The sequence below is a fragment of the Oreochromis aureus genome, linkage group 14 (assembly GCF_013358895.1).
Source record: "Oreochromis aureus strain Israel breed Guangdong linkage group 14, ZZ_aureus, whole genome shotgun sequence".
Classification (NCBI taxonomy): domain Eukaryota; kingdom Metazoa; phylum Chordata; class Actinopteri; order Cichliformes; family Cichlidae; genus Oreochromis; species Oreochromis aureus.
Genome location: NC_052955.1, coordinates 17,135,641 through 17,150,704, shown reverse-complemented (window position 1 = coordinate 17,150,704; position 15,064 = coordinate 17,135,641). Strand labels below are relative to the sequence as shown.

Genomic DNA, 15,064 nt, shown 5'->3' with positions numbered 1-15,064 from the left:
AAGTGCTATTTCGGGCAGCATGCACTTAAACGTCCCACGCTGACTCGCAACTGTGGTTCTGTCTGTTTTTTTTAATGAAAGCTGAGAGAAAAATACTCAGGAATAAAGTCCACGCATAGTGTCCCTTTGTGCTACCCTCTTTCTGCTCCTGCATGGCGCTGTGCCCACCTGTTGTTTCAGCCCGCTGGTGTATTATCCCACGCAACAGAGAACGACTGTAATCCAGTTTTAGAAGCACTGCATGCAAATATCAGAGCAAAAATACGCCTTTGCTACAGACGGTAAAAATCACACATATATATATTTTTCTTGAATGAAAAAGATTCAGTGTGCCACTGTTTGCCAAACAAAGACATGTCATGATAACACAAATCAATCACATTAGTGACATGTAGTCGATGAATGTGATTTATTCCATCATTTTGTGCTAAATAATGATTCTTAATCCCTTTTCATTCACTTTGGTATATCCTCGACCATTAATTACGCATAAATAACACATTAATTGCACACCTCACCCTTGTTAAGGTATTTTCCTTATTCACGGATCAGTAAATGAGTGAAAGCATCTTCATTTTTAGGCGCTTTAGTTGCTGCTTTGTCCATTTCATATATTAGTAACCATTCTCAGGTGTGGTCTGACTGTCTTATTTTCTCTCTGTCTGCATGGCTGTATGTATGCATGCTTTCTTTTTGGTATAACAGCAAAGTTCATTAACGACTGCATCAGCCTGCATAAATACTTCTGAGAAGGTGGTTATAACATTATGAGGAAAATTTGTGGCTGTATAAAAGCTCTGGATTTTATTCCAGTGTTGTGTTGGGCATGAAAGCGTAAACAAGCAAAATATTGTTCCCTTTTTCCCCCATGAGCTCTCAGGCAGCTGCTGGTCTTGTCACAATGTGTCTGATGTGTGACAGCGCTCACCAGTAGCAAGACCAGGCCCTGGGGTGCTCCGAAGCGTGCATGTGTGCACACATGTGAGTGCACGTTTTTTCTAAACACTGAGCTCACATCCAGCATCTGTGTCCTGGGTGTGTGTGGAGCCCAGGGCCACAGCCTTATAGACTCCGGGGCGTGTGAATGTTGAACATTCAGGCAGCTCTGCGTGCCTCTCTGTACCTCTGCAACCCTTTCACAGCTGAGGAACAACACACCCTGCTCTCTCCATTCTCCGACTGCACTGCAGTGTGAAGCACACACTCAAGATCCTTTGCATCTGCTGGTGCCCATTTATAATGCAGAGGACGGGGGCTGTTTCAACCTGCAGTTCATAAATGAGGCTTCTTGACACTCCAGCAGTCCTTATGTGTTGTCTATTGTGCCATGCTCACACTGCAGTATGCAAAGCATTTATGTTTCCCTAAATTAGGATGTCATTTTCAAACTGAAGCTGAGTTTTAAAATGAGATTGGATGAAATTTATGTGCACATCATTTCTGTTTGAACGCTGAGCAAAATGCAGTACATAAAGTGAATCAGCAAAAAGAGGATGTCAACATTTAAATAAACAAACACTCAGAAATTTATCATCCGCACAATGCTTGAAGCATCCACCCAGACAGAATTTCAGTGTGATTGAAGATCCACACCGTGACTTAACCGCGATACTGTGACAGTAAGAGACTGCAGTTATCAAAAAATAGTTAAAATGCCTTTCACACAATACCATACATCTTCAAATACTCTTTTTTGTCTGGACTGTAACTGGGAAATGAAAGATATCAAAATCCCAGAAGACAAAGGAATCAATCATAGTCTGCTTGTTATGAAGAGGGTTGCCAAAAATGCTAGGCTCGTTAAATAATCAGTTCATAAAATATCTGATGCAGTTTCACAGTGGCATTTAAAGTGCCACAGAAATATGCTTGAAATCAATGATGCCTTTCTGAAGAAACTTGTTGGCCTTGAGTACAAAGAAAGTCTCGCTTAAATGGCTCACAGCGAGCTCTGTGGAGTTCGTCGAATAGTAGCATTTATTCCATGACAGTAGAAAAGTCAACAGATCATTTTCCGAGCCTTGAATGTCTTTAGGTAGAGAGGATTGTGAGTTTTGCCCATAGAGAGCTTTAAACTGACGAAGCTCCGTTTCAGAGACGGGCTGAGCTTCAGCTTGGCTCTCTCTCTCTGTTTCCCCTTCTCCCTCTCTCTCTCCGAGCGCTGAAATGCTGGTATGCAGGGAATGGCTTAGGCAGCGAGTGGAGGAGAGGAAGAAAGGAGGATGCAGAGTGATGAGCGCCACTGTATCTCCACAAGCCTTTTGATGTAGACAAGTTCACCCCACCTCCCTCCACCACCACCACCATTACCCTGTGACCCCTCCCATCTCACCCCTTTCAGCTCTGGGACAGGGTGCAGGCAAGGGACACAAAACCCACTAACAATGGGGCGACTGAGACTGTGGCTCAGCGTTGGGCGGCCTGGCTCTGGCTAAGCAGACATATCTCGGTGATTGCTGTCCATGATTGAATGCACCACACCTCTGGGAATACATGACTTGGCTGTAATGAGGTGTCACCAGCTCAGTGTTTCAGATAGAAAACCAAAAACACAGTGAATTATTTAAATTTATTCATCAGTGAGGGTTTAAGGACAAACTGATATAACAGTGGCCTTAGTTTTGTGTTTGCTGTTGTTGGATAAAGCCAAAACCACACAGAGGAGCACATACACACACTCACATACACACACAAATGTACACACGCACATACCTGACCCTGGTGCTCTGAGACTCTCAGGGGGTCTTGTTAAGTCTAGAGTGTGTGAGAGAGGCTGTGCGGTTTGTGTGTGTGTCCCCTCTTAACCCATCCCTAAACAGGGAGGGAACGCAGAGAAGAGAAAAGGAGGCAGATAAAAGTGAGGATGGGAACAATGTAGAAAATGGCTGATGGCTGCAGAAAGAGAAATGACAGGAGCGTTAAAGCTTGTTCTCAGATAGAGAAACAAGTGAAGTGGAGGAGGAGGGGAGAAGAAGCGTGTGAGCAGGATCCCAGTGTCATTGCCCCCTGGGAAGGGGAAGTGAGAAATAAGAAGGGAGTGGTGGTGACACACAGGAAGACTAAAGAAAGAAAGACAAGAGCCAAAGAAGGGCAAGTTCAAAGATAAAAACTAGCGCTGCTTAATCCCTCGGTAATTTAGGGAACATCCCTGTTCCCCAAAAATTGGCACGCTGTGAGAAATGTAAATAAAAACATGGTGCAATGACACAGAATGATCATTTATTCTTTCATCTTCACACTGTAAGAATCTGAGAACTGAGGAAATCAGTTTCTGTAGTTTTAACATAGTTAACATAGACTGTATATGAAAGATGGGTGAAGCCTCAGAGTTTTAAACGATAAGCCTTAAAACTGCATGTGGGTGCAAAAAGAAGCCTGGTTGTATAGAAAACAGCCTATCAGCTCCCTTTATCTGTAACCTCAGTAAAACACTTTCCTGATGGGTTTCTAGTCTTATTTAATGCAACATGGTGTTCATTTTGTAAATTATGAACTTAATAGAGTCCAAAAGGAGTATAAAGTAAGGTTTGCTGTAGGGTGGGTGTACCTTGGATTTATAAATGGCTACTGTATGAGCATGAAGTGTCCTTTGGATTCTCAGTCAGATCCACCACCTGCTTGAATTCAGTTTTTAAAAGCACCAAGGCAGCGATGGACAAAATGCTCAGCCTGAACTTTTAAGATGGGACGGAAACCAATGAGTGACCTCACCAGCGCTTGAGATCATTTTTTAAATTTTTTATGGGGACAGAGATATTTTTCCATTTCATAATCTGCCAAATGTTTTCTTTGGGTACCAGGTCTGGAATTCAGGAAGGTGACTTAATCTCACTTTTACGACAAAACCATGCTCTTGAATGCTTGCTGAATTTAGTCTGTCTTGCAGAAAAAAGAAAACCTGCTGAGGAAAAATGATATTATCTGCAGCTGTATATGTTTCCCCTAAACCTGCATATTCAGTATTAATGGTACCTTCACTAATGTGCACTTACGCACCCCCATGTCATCATTGATGCTGGCTTTTAAAATCTGTCCTGATAAGGAACTTGATGGTCGCTCTTTTCTTCAGCTTGGAGGACAAAATTTTTCACTGAGCAAAGGTGGCAACGTTTCTGGATCTTATATATATGTTGTTGCTTTTTTCCCTCTGCTTGTTAGGGCCAATTCAAGGGCTTTAACATATGTTCCTAAGCCCATGAAGTTATTTATACTAAGAAATTAAGTCCACAAGTGCTACAAGAGGGCACGAAAATTACAGCCATTCAGTGCTGATCTCGATCTTGTCTCTTGCCTACAGAGATTTCTCCAAATTCTATAATCAACTGATGTTTTGTACCACAGAGGTTGAAATGCCCAAAGTCTTTTCAGTTTCAAATTGATAAATGTTATAGTTAAGTAATTGTCTTCACAGTTATTTAAAAAATTGTGAATCTTTTCCATTCCCTCTCCAGCTTTACTTCTAAAACCCCAGGCCTCTCGTAAATGCTCTTTTAATACCCAGTCATGTTACTTGTTATCTAATTATGAAATGATCCACCAGGTCTGTTTCATTTTTTTCTTTTTGTGTCGCCCCCATTCTAACCTTTTTCCTTAGTTTCAATATTTTTTCCCAGTTACATAATTTTACTTGTTGTCTTTGGATAATTTTCGGTCAAATATAGGGTTTTAATCATTTTTAAACTACCACGTTCTAGTATTTATATTCTACACAGCATTCCAACTTTTTGGGAGACATTGGTTGTAAATGGAAACGTCTGTTTTTCTCTTCACTAGAGGTCAAACAAAGTTATGGGAATCAAAGTTATGTCATCATGTCTTTCCCCCCCCTTTTCTCTCTCTGTTGCTTGCTTTTTGAACACTGTTGTCTTGTACATACTGATAAACAGATGGTAGAGAGGAGACATGCAGGCCGCTGCTGATTCCCAGAGGCACTGAGACAGTACATTAGAGGAAACATGATATCCGTCTCTCAAAGTTTCATTGCACATTTTTGTTTATTTTAACTATATGATGGTGTTTGAGTTAGTCAACCTCTATCATGTAAATTAATATCTAAACTATTAAATAACTACGGATGAAATGCATAAATCAAGCTCAAGTGACTGACAGTGAGAAGGACGTCTTTTGCTTATATGTTATAAACTGGTGGAATCACATAATAAACTTTAACATGAAAAATCTCTTTCAATCATCTTGTCTTGCTCAACTGAACTGTCAGTGGAAGTGATTGAATTCTCTCCTGCTGTCTGATTTGATCAAGATTTGAGTGTCATAGTGCAAATCTGTTATTTCTGTCCAAACTCAGCCTCTTTTTGCTGCAATAAGGGGAGGACGGACATAGAAGCAAATTATCTGGTGAACCTGGTTACTTGTGTAAGGGTAATTGTTCAGTTTCAGAAATATTCTAGCCCTTAAAGTGAGTCTTTATAAATATTAAATATTGCAGTTAGAGGAATAGTTTGACATTCTGTGAAATACACTTGCATTTGCTTTTTCGTATTATGTGGGTAAATTGATATTGCACTCTATCGTCTGCACTAAGGCTGTCATGATAATGGAATTACAAACTTTAGACTGATACCCAGGAAAATGCTTGATAGTTATTACCATTTTCAATACTGTGGGTGAACAAAATGGCCAAAAATCAAGTGTAATTTTTAATAAATATATATTAGAACAATACAAAAAATGTTTGCAAGTTGCCTGAAATACCTAATTAGGATAACTTTAAGGTATATATAAATATGTATGTGACAAATATTTTAAACAAGAAAAAAAGGACAGTATTTCAAGTTGTCCAAGGTAATCTCTGTTTGTCATTGCTAATGAGATAGCGTCAGTAAAGTAGGCTACCTGTTTTTGTCTAGTTGATGCTAGTTTTTTCTTAGGTTCAGTCTAGGATTTTAAGAAAAAACACAAGACTTTTTAGACACAAATAATTGTGAAATCCTGTTAAATCCTGGTCTGTAGGATAAGAAGTGTTAATTTTCATGCACTTACATTCTTAGTTTTCCAGGAACCAGAAACCTCACCATTCAGCAGCCATCTTCAGACACCTCAGTGCATGTATTTGGGCAGGTATTTTGAAGTGCTATGTAAGGTAAATCATTAGTCACTGAGACATAAAACTGGATGCATATAATCAGCAGTAAAATCTAAAACCTAACACCTGAAAGGTTTACTGACATTCAGCTGAAATTAGCTTTTTTTCCCCCTGGATGTTAAACTTGCACCACCATCTTTCCTGAGGTAGAGTTCTCCCACAGATTTCAGTTAAGGTTTCTTTGATTGCCCTGTCTCTCTCTTATAACGTCTCTAATGTTACAGCTCATCAGAGGCTTCTCTTGTATCTTTCTGGAAAGGATTGCGGTCCATTTTTTAAGATTAATTGGTTTCTAACTTTGCACCAACTGTAATTTAAACATCGTTTGATTTTTAAAAAGATAAAAAGATAAAATAACTCCTCTTATAACTTAAAAGCTTTTGCAATTACCTTATTTCACTTTCTGTCCTAATGAGACATTTTTAAGCAGAACTTGAAGCAAGTGAATTTTTACACAACCTAACATGGCCTGTTAAATGTAAATCACCTGTCATTACTTGGTGATCTTCCATCACTACAGTGGGTGAGAATGGACTTAACTGTGCAAGTTTGATAATATATTAATGTAATTCTCTCCTTTACTCTCCTCTCTGCTCTCTCTGGATTCAGGCTGTCTGTGCGGTTGGGATGTTTGAGCTTCAGATCCGACACTTTCAGAACCCACATGGACGTCTGCAAACAGGAGAATGCTGTGATCTCCAGGCCAGCGGAGCACAGCACTGCTCTGCCAGGGACCAATGTGACACTTTCTTCCAGGCCTGCCTCAAGGAGTACCAGGCCCGGGTCGCCGCAACTGGAACCTGCACCTTCGGTACCGGCAGTACGGGTATCCTGGGTGGAAACTCCCAGTTGTTCCACCACAGAGGACACGACAGGGGGGGAGGAGGAGAGGATGGGAGTAATGGACACATTGTCATTCCTTTCCAGTACGCCTGGCCGGTAAGTACAGGGGCAGTGATGGTTAGCAGTATGGTTACCAAGGGAACAGGCTAAGCTTCAAGTGGGAAACAATACACTCAATCTGAGGCTAGAGGAGAATAACGATGACACTCAGAGCTTCACACCCACATGTTTTTGTATCACAATAAGCACAACATATTTTTCTACTAGAGGATTACAATATGGACAACACAGAATTTCCTAATTTGCTCATGAAAGAAAGATAATCTTCCTGGTGAAATCACACATCTTACATCTTCCAGACGGACCCAAGAAGACCTGGTCTAAGCTGTTAAAGGGTTATTAAAAGATTGAAATGAAAATATTTGACAGTGTTTGACACAGATATTCTTGTTGCCCATGATTATAATTTTTGGATATTTGTGATCTTTGGTTTATGAGTAAAAACACACAAACCTAAAAATGAGAGTGGCGCATCTGTGGTTCAGAATGAGTGTGACTATCAACCCCAAATTGCCTCTGATGCATCCGTGTCAGTGTGGCAGAAAGTACATAAAGGCGCAGAAAAAAGTGCTGTGTGAATGTAGGCTTTACGGGAAAGTCCACAGTTAGACTTGAAGACTGCTTGAATACAATGAGGCCGTTTGACAGCTGAATGGCTATTTTTTGTATTTAGTATATGATCATCTTAAAGTTCTTCCTGCAATCCTGTAGTGGCCCTTGGCGACTTACTGCATTCTGCTAGTGTGCATTTCATTCATCCACAGTTTTGTGGGCCTTTTTACCTTTATTAGACAGTACAGTGAAGTGGAGAAAGGAGAGTGAGGGGAAGGGATGCAGCAAAGGGCCTCAGGTCAGAGACTAACCCAGACCGCTGCATTTAACTGTGCAGCATACGAGGTCCTGCTCAGTCTCTGAGCTTTATTCCAAATGCAATCACTGAGAAATACAGCTGGTGAAGCACTCCGGGTAATCAGTAAGACTGGAAGAAAACCTAGAAAAGCACAAAATGAATGCAGAGCATTTATCATTAAACTGGTGTCAAAATGTAACGGCCTCCAACATTGCCACTACACTAATGGCCACCACACTAGCCATTAGTCTGGTGGCCATTAGTGTGGTAATTACGTTGGTAACTGTCAGTGCAAAAATGACAATTACCAACATTGTCACCATAATTTAATATATCCGATATATGTTGACTGGCTTCATACACTGGAACTGAAACTTTGTGTGCCTAAACCAAGAAGGTGAGCACAGACTGCCTAAACTTGGTTACTTGTTTGGTTTGCTTTTCACTCCATTCCAATGTTTTTTCCGTCACTTCACACCTCCACATCTTTAAAACTTTCTGTTCCTTATGTTACAACTTTTGCTCTTTCTGGAGGTTTCTTCAGCTCATATTGAACTACTTGTGTCTTTTGTCCTCTTTAAAGAGCAGAACAATTAATCTGCAATTAGCACAACAGAAGGCAAGTGTGGTCAATTGATTATTCAATCTAACTCTCTTTCTTCCTCCTCCAGTGCTCCATCTATCCCTGTTTCTCCATTTAATTTTTGTTTCCCCAATAAGGCTAAAAAAGGCCACAAATTTGTGCGCTCACAGACGCCTCTTTAAAAAATTTGTATTTCTGTCTATTATATCATTTACATGTGCTGTATGTATGTAAAGCACTATGCAAAACTATGGCGCCAACCCTCATTTCTTTATGCTTCCAAGGAGCCAGACTTTTCTTGTAACTTTTTTTCGCGGTGGTCTTGAGAAGTAGTTCCTCAGCCTTTCTAAAGGTTCAAAGCTTTTCTTTGGACATTGGCTGCCTTTTTCTCTGATTTTCAGACCAATCCTTCTACCTGACCGTTTTATGAGGAATGTTTTTGATTGTTGAACCGATTAACATTCAGCTATAAGTCATTCAAGCAAAAAAAGGGCACCTAACTTAAGGGATGGACTATTGTTGTGTGCACACATAACAGAAACCTTTTAAATGTAAATTGGATCTTTAGGTACTTTGTTACTTGCAGCCAGAAACATTTTTTTTTTCCAATTTCTGGTTTTTGGTTCATTTTCTTATGGAGTGAAACTTTAGTCTCAAATCATTGTCAAAATTTAAAGATGCGGTCAGGAAAGAGGTACAACAGTGAGGCATCTGTAAAACACAGTGGAGGCTCTGTTGTGGTAACTGCTAATAGCATAAGCAATTGATTATTTAGGTAAAAATAAAAAAAAAACATTTGAAAAGTAATTACCTTTCAAGTGTTAGCTTTTTCAGAGGTTCGGGGGAGGGTGCAGCTGTTGGAATAAAACAGCAAGTGGGGTCAACATGTGTCATGTGACTCTTAAAATGACAGGAGAGTAAAAAGGTTTAATCACAGTGTAACACAAATATAGTAATTAGGCATAGCACTTATCTCTTCCCATCAACGCATTTTCTAAGAATCCATTAGTCCATGTGGGTGCTCATTAGTCACTCCTTTACTGTACTTTATTCTCACATTTAATGCTTGTTTATCAGTGAAACCAGAGCTAAGAGAATCTGTTCAAAATGTCTTGGCAAGGACACATAGAATTTTCCTGTGGATTTGAAGAGGTTTTGTTTGTTTCTTGCACTGAAGAAATGCTCCTGCAGTATTTCCTGTTACCCTTTCTTTGTCTTTGATCGCTCCCAGCATGGTCGACTTGTTTCTCATAATGAAAGAATTACAGAAATGGCAGTCAAAGACCTCACGCTTCTAAGCCATAATCATATTATGTCGTAATAATGTTTGTTATGTAGCACAAAACCCCCAGGTGAGGCTTCAGAAACAGACACACACACACACACACACACACACACACACACACACACTGCTAATATGTCTGCAGTGGCACACACACAGCTGTATCTCCTTCACTTCAGAGGACGTCACTTTGACTCACATTAATTTCCCGGAGACTTACGCTAAACCTGAAAACTAACCCTTCATACTGAAATTAATTGATTTATGTTATGGGGACTTGGTTATTGTTCCTGCACCGTGACTGAAAACAGTTTTATGTCCCTGCAACAATCTAAGTACACACACACACAGAGGAATGTTACACAGCTTTGGTTTAGGTTTCTTTTTCTTGATTAGTATCAGTCCATTTACCTGTGAGACTCCCTGTCCCAGAGCCAATTATCTTCCCTTATCTGTGTATAGTTTGCTTTTGTGTGAGTTTTCGTGTGTGCGCTGTATATCTACTGCGCGTGTCACACTTTTCACCGGGGAAGTGCGTGACTGGCAGGTACGAGTGTGAGAAAGTTCTCCGTCAGAAAGCTTTACCTGGATCAGTTTCAGGGCCGGGCCGCAGGGCGGGCTGGGCTTCAGGGGAGAGAGAGCCGGGACACTCTGTGGCAACCTTAGAGCATTTTCAACTGAAAGGCCTGCTTTATCTGGCCATCTCTGGGAGGTGGAGGGTAGTGGGTGGTGGGTGAGGGAGGTAGAGTGATCCCCCTGCCCCAGGTGAGGGGATGAACAGGTGAGCAAAGTCATTATGAGGAAAGGTGAGCTCTTTCTGTCCCCTGCCCTCCGCTCACATGTGCAGTCTTCATTTCTCACACTAATCTCTTCAGGGAAATATGCTCCTGTGTTTTTGTCTGCATTTGTTTATGTAGCTGTAATTTCTTGTGTTTTGTTTGGTTTGCGTATCATGCTATCAAAAATGACTGCAGGGGTTCATCGCTATTAGGCTCCTGTAAGTCTGCGCCATGATTTCTTGGCTTATGGCTAAATCAGCTTTTTCTATTGGTTTTTGAGCACCTGTAAAAGCTTTACTGAAAGGCAGCCTCTCTGAGAGGGTTTTATGAGAATAGTTCAACTTTTCATTGCATGTTCAATGTGAAGACTAATATCTTTCTCTTTAGACAAAATATTCAGTGAGCACCAAGACATCGTCTCTGCAGGCCTCTGTTAGAATGTTAAATGTTAAAGTTCATGACAGTATAATTAGAGAAAGACCGAATAAGCATGGTTTGTTTGAAAGAGCTGCAGAAAGACAGCTTCTTATCTCTAAAAAGATGCACAGTAACACATTTGGAGAAAATGCATAATAGAAGGAAAATTTCATATCAAACCTCATCATAACTGTCAAGCAGAGTGGTGGAAAGGTGATGATTTGGGCTTTTTTTGCAGCCACATCACCTGGGCACCTTGACCATGAACTCTAGAGTCAAATGTAGGCCATCTGTCCCACAGCTAAAGCTTGGCTCAAATTGACTCATGCAAGAGGATAATGATTACAACATGATTACAGCAGTAAACTACAGCAGAATGGATGAAAAAAAATAAAGAATATAGGTGTTGAAATGGCCCAGTCAACGTCCAGACTTCAACCTGACTGAAATACTGTGACGAGACCTTAAGAGAGCTCTGCATAAACAAATTCCTGCAACCCTCAATGAACTGAAGCAATGCTGTGAAGAAAAGTGGTTCAAAATTCCTCAGCAACGATCTGACAGACTGATAGAGAAAACCGCTACTTCAAGTTATTGCCGCTAAAGGTGGTTTCATAAGCTATTCGGTGTGGTTTTTTCACCACTACTGCTTTGTTTTGGATTAATTTTCATCAAATAAATAACGCACTTTCTTAAAAAAAAATGTCTTGATGTGTAAAATCTGATGTAAGTAGTGAAATATAGCAGTGAGTTTGCATTGCTATCCTTTTGAAGTCTGAATGGAGTCAGGTTTGCTGTTTTTCCCGTATCCAGTCTTTACACCATGCTAAGGTATCACAGCTTAAGCTGTATACAAGGACCAAGTGGTGTCAATCTGCTCCTGACAAATAGCTTATTTTTCAGTGAGGAAACTTTACAAAATGTCACATAGTGTAACAACATTTAATGTTTTTCGTTTGCTTATTATGTGAAAAGTGCGACTTTTCCCTCGAGTGACAGAGTATGAAATAGGATATCTTTGCTATTTTCAGTCTGTCTTTGAAAATGAAAATGCAGAGTTTAGCTTTGCCTCCTGGTTATCAGTGACTTTACAGATAGCCTGAGAGACGTGGCTTTTTTTTGACCCCGGCGTTAGATGCATGGATACTCAGCGGTCTGGAATATTTTAGCTGCGGCGTCTCAGCAGAGATCAGAAAAGTTCAAAGACTTCGTAGATATGAGGTTGTTTCTTTATGGCCTTCATCTGATGTTCATTTCACTGGTGAATCTGTTTTCATGAAGTGAAATAAGAAAAGCAATGCACCAACGTAACGGTGAAAGTTAAAGGTGCAGAGGAAACAAACAAGCGCAGAGACAGAAAGAGTTTCAATGAGGAAATTTAGACAAGTCATCCAATAAAATAATCATAGTGATTGTTTGTTCCTACTAATATAGGCATTTCTTAAAAGAACATTAGAAGCATTTCCAGAAAAAATTGGACCTTTGACATGGAAACTGAAGTCTGAGTCTAATTTGTGATAGTTTGGTTTGAAACACCTTTTTCAGTGTTGTGCAGATGTTATAAATCTCTACTTTCTAAGTAATCGAGGTACTGATCTTTTTGCTTTGTCTTGAAATCAAAAAAATTTTTAAAATTGGAATTGCCTGAAATAATATCTGTGGTTTTTTAAAACATGTAAGTAAATGTGGCACTTTAGTATAAGTGGTTAAATGAGCCACTTATATTCAGGGACATTCAGTGTTGTCACATCAAGCACAAGAGCTTAGTGGTGGTAAATCTGAAGTTTTGTTGATAGCCTAACATTAATTAGCATTTTAATTTTACTGTGTATTAATGGTAGTAGTAGTGTAGCATATTAACTGGTTCAGTTAAAACACATACCACATGCTTTTATGTGCCACAGCATGTTTCTTCTATAAAATTCCCCAAAAATAAGTTTGGCTTTTTGTTGAGGGACCCAGGTGATGCTGACTTTCAGTTAAAAATACGTCATCCCTGCAGCTCTCCATTCACTAAAGTTTTCTTAACTTTAAGACAGACGTATAGATCGCATTTACAAACCGTCACAAAAGACCTATGAAGTCATTTTCTTGGGTGAGAGAGTCTCCTATATGTATTGATTCACTGTGAAAACGGCACTCACCAGACAATGTAGGATGTGAATCTAATATTTCCCGACCCTTTGTGACTCAGAACTAGTTTATCAAGGTCTGGTTATGCCCGCCTTTTCTTCTTCTTCTTTTTTTTTTAAACAAACTGCGACAAAAGACGATATGATAGGTGCCACAGAAATCCTGTTAGGGCAAAGTGAATGGAGTGAAGTCCCCGCCATTTGTAATCCTCATGTCAAGTGTTAAAACCCATTGACGGTCAGGTTCACCGCCAGAGGCTATGGCTGGATGTTCCTGGGAAAAACTCACATTCAGCAAAGAGTGTGCGCACGAATGTGGTTGCGAGTGTGTGTGTGTTTAGTGAATACCGACTTCCTCTTGCCTTTAGTCTTGTCATTCAGGGTAAATGTATCTCTTGGGTTTGCATTGATGTGGGTCTTTCTTTGTGTTATCAGGAGTAGAGATAAAAGCAGCACACTGAGAGCACAAATAGCAGAAATGTTGACCGTTAACAGATAATGAGTTGTTTTGATGCTGGCTGTAAGAACGTGAGCCAAGATGCTCAATTCTAAAAGCTCTGCCGCTCAACCCACAAATGGATTTTCATTAAAAACGTGGCATCACTTAAGGGTAAATAAACAGGCTTTTCAACAGAATAAGATTTATTGCCAAGAAGCTTTGATACAACAAAGAGACACACATTTCCTTACTTTTTGTGCAGTGCAAATTTATTTCCTTCAGATTTTTTAAATGTGTTTCTTCTAAAAACAAACCAGAAGATGATACCAGAGTTAATATAGCTCCAAATAAAACAAGGTCAGAATGCTCAAATATGTTTGGGACACTTGCTTTTGCACTTGTGCTGCACTTTAGTCTCTCTTTGCGAGAACTAACTGTAGTCACCCATCATGCTTGGATTAAATTGTCTCTGATGTTGGGTTTCCATTACTTTTATATTTTGGTGAAGTTTTTCCCAGTGCTACAAAAGTCCAGATGAACATGTAAAAACGGCCATTCTTCGGTAACATTCTAGCGCTCATCAGCTGAGATGCTTCCAGCGTGTTATCCACAAGCTCAGTGTAGCTCTCTGATCTGTGATTGCCAAGAAAATTCTGGTTAACCTGCACTAATGCTTTTCATGCCGCTGATTCACTTGGCTTCAGTTTCCTTTTGAACTCATGGTTAAGCATTAGTTCGCAGATTTCAGGATCGACCAAAACAAATTCCTTAATTTTGGCTTCACTTTTCTTCACCAAACTTGTTTCTTAAATGCTGAAACGCATCGTTGAAATTTCTTAAAGTGCAGAGAAAGAATCCCAGTAACAAAATGCGTGTTGACCAGTGTTGTAACTCAAGCAAAGTGTTAAGATGGAATGTTTTAACTAAGAAAATTTTAAGTCTTCCATTGGATAATTTCTGAAGTGATTAGTATCCTTCAGCTGGCAGCAGATTAAGAACCACAACTGATGCAATGAGTAGCTTATATCGTATAGTCGTGTTACCCTGTTTCAGAAAGAAAGCTAAGAAAATTGTTGAAACTATCAGAACTGGGTGAAGAACTGTTTTACACATTATTAAAACCTAGAAGGAAATTAGTCAACCATCACCTTCAATGGTTCAAATGGTTGTGAACAAAGAGCAGTCAAATGTTTGGTAACATAAAATTGTAAAAAAGCTGCAGTAGAACTAATGGAGAAGCCAACAGACTGAGTCTAAACAGCTGTGTAGCCTTAAGAAACCCACCATCTCACCATCATTGAGACTAGCTGGAAGAAAAAAAGAGTCTTCTTTTTGCTCTGGAGCACAAAGTTCAAGCTCTTGAGCAAAGAAAAAAGGTCATGAGAAAGGCGAATGAAGTGTTGAACCGGTCATGCCTATTGTGCACCGTACAGTCTGGTGGAGGCAGTGTTATAATATCACTGCTTGAGCTTTTTAACCTTATGTGCCCAAAAATCAGGTCAGCTGACCATCTGAATATATTTAACTCTATTGAGAATCTTTAGGATGGGATGGGGAAGACTTCACACAGTGGTCT

General features: G+C 39.9%; 1 protein-coding gene across 1 annotated transcript in view; it reads left to right on the top strand.

The window, feature by feature from the left end:
- LOC116323597 (protein jagged-1b) overlaps nt 1–15,064 on the top strand; it is a 65,535-nt gene that overhangs the window by 2,058 nt on the left and 48,413 nt on the right. Inside the window, exon 3 of the mRNA XM_031743955.2 lies at nt 6,713–7,042. Coding sequence (XP_031599815.2) covers nt 6,713–7,042 — 330 coding nt within the window. The remainder of the gene's footprint in view (nt 1–6,712; nt 7,043–15,064) is intronic.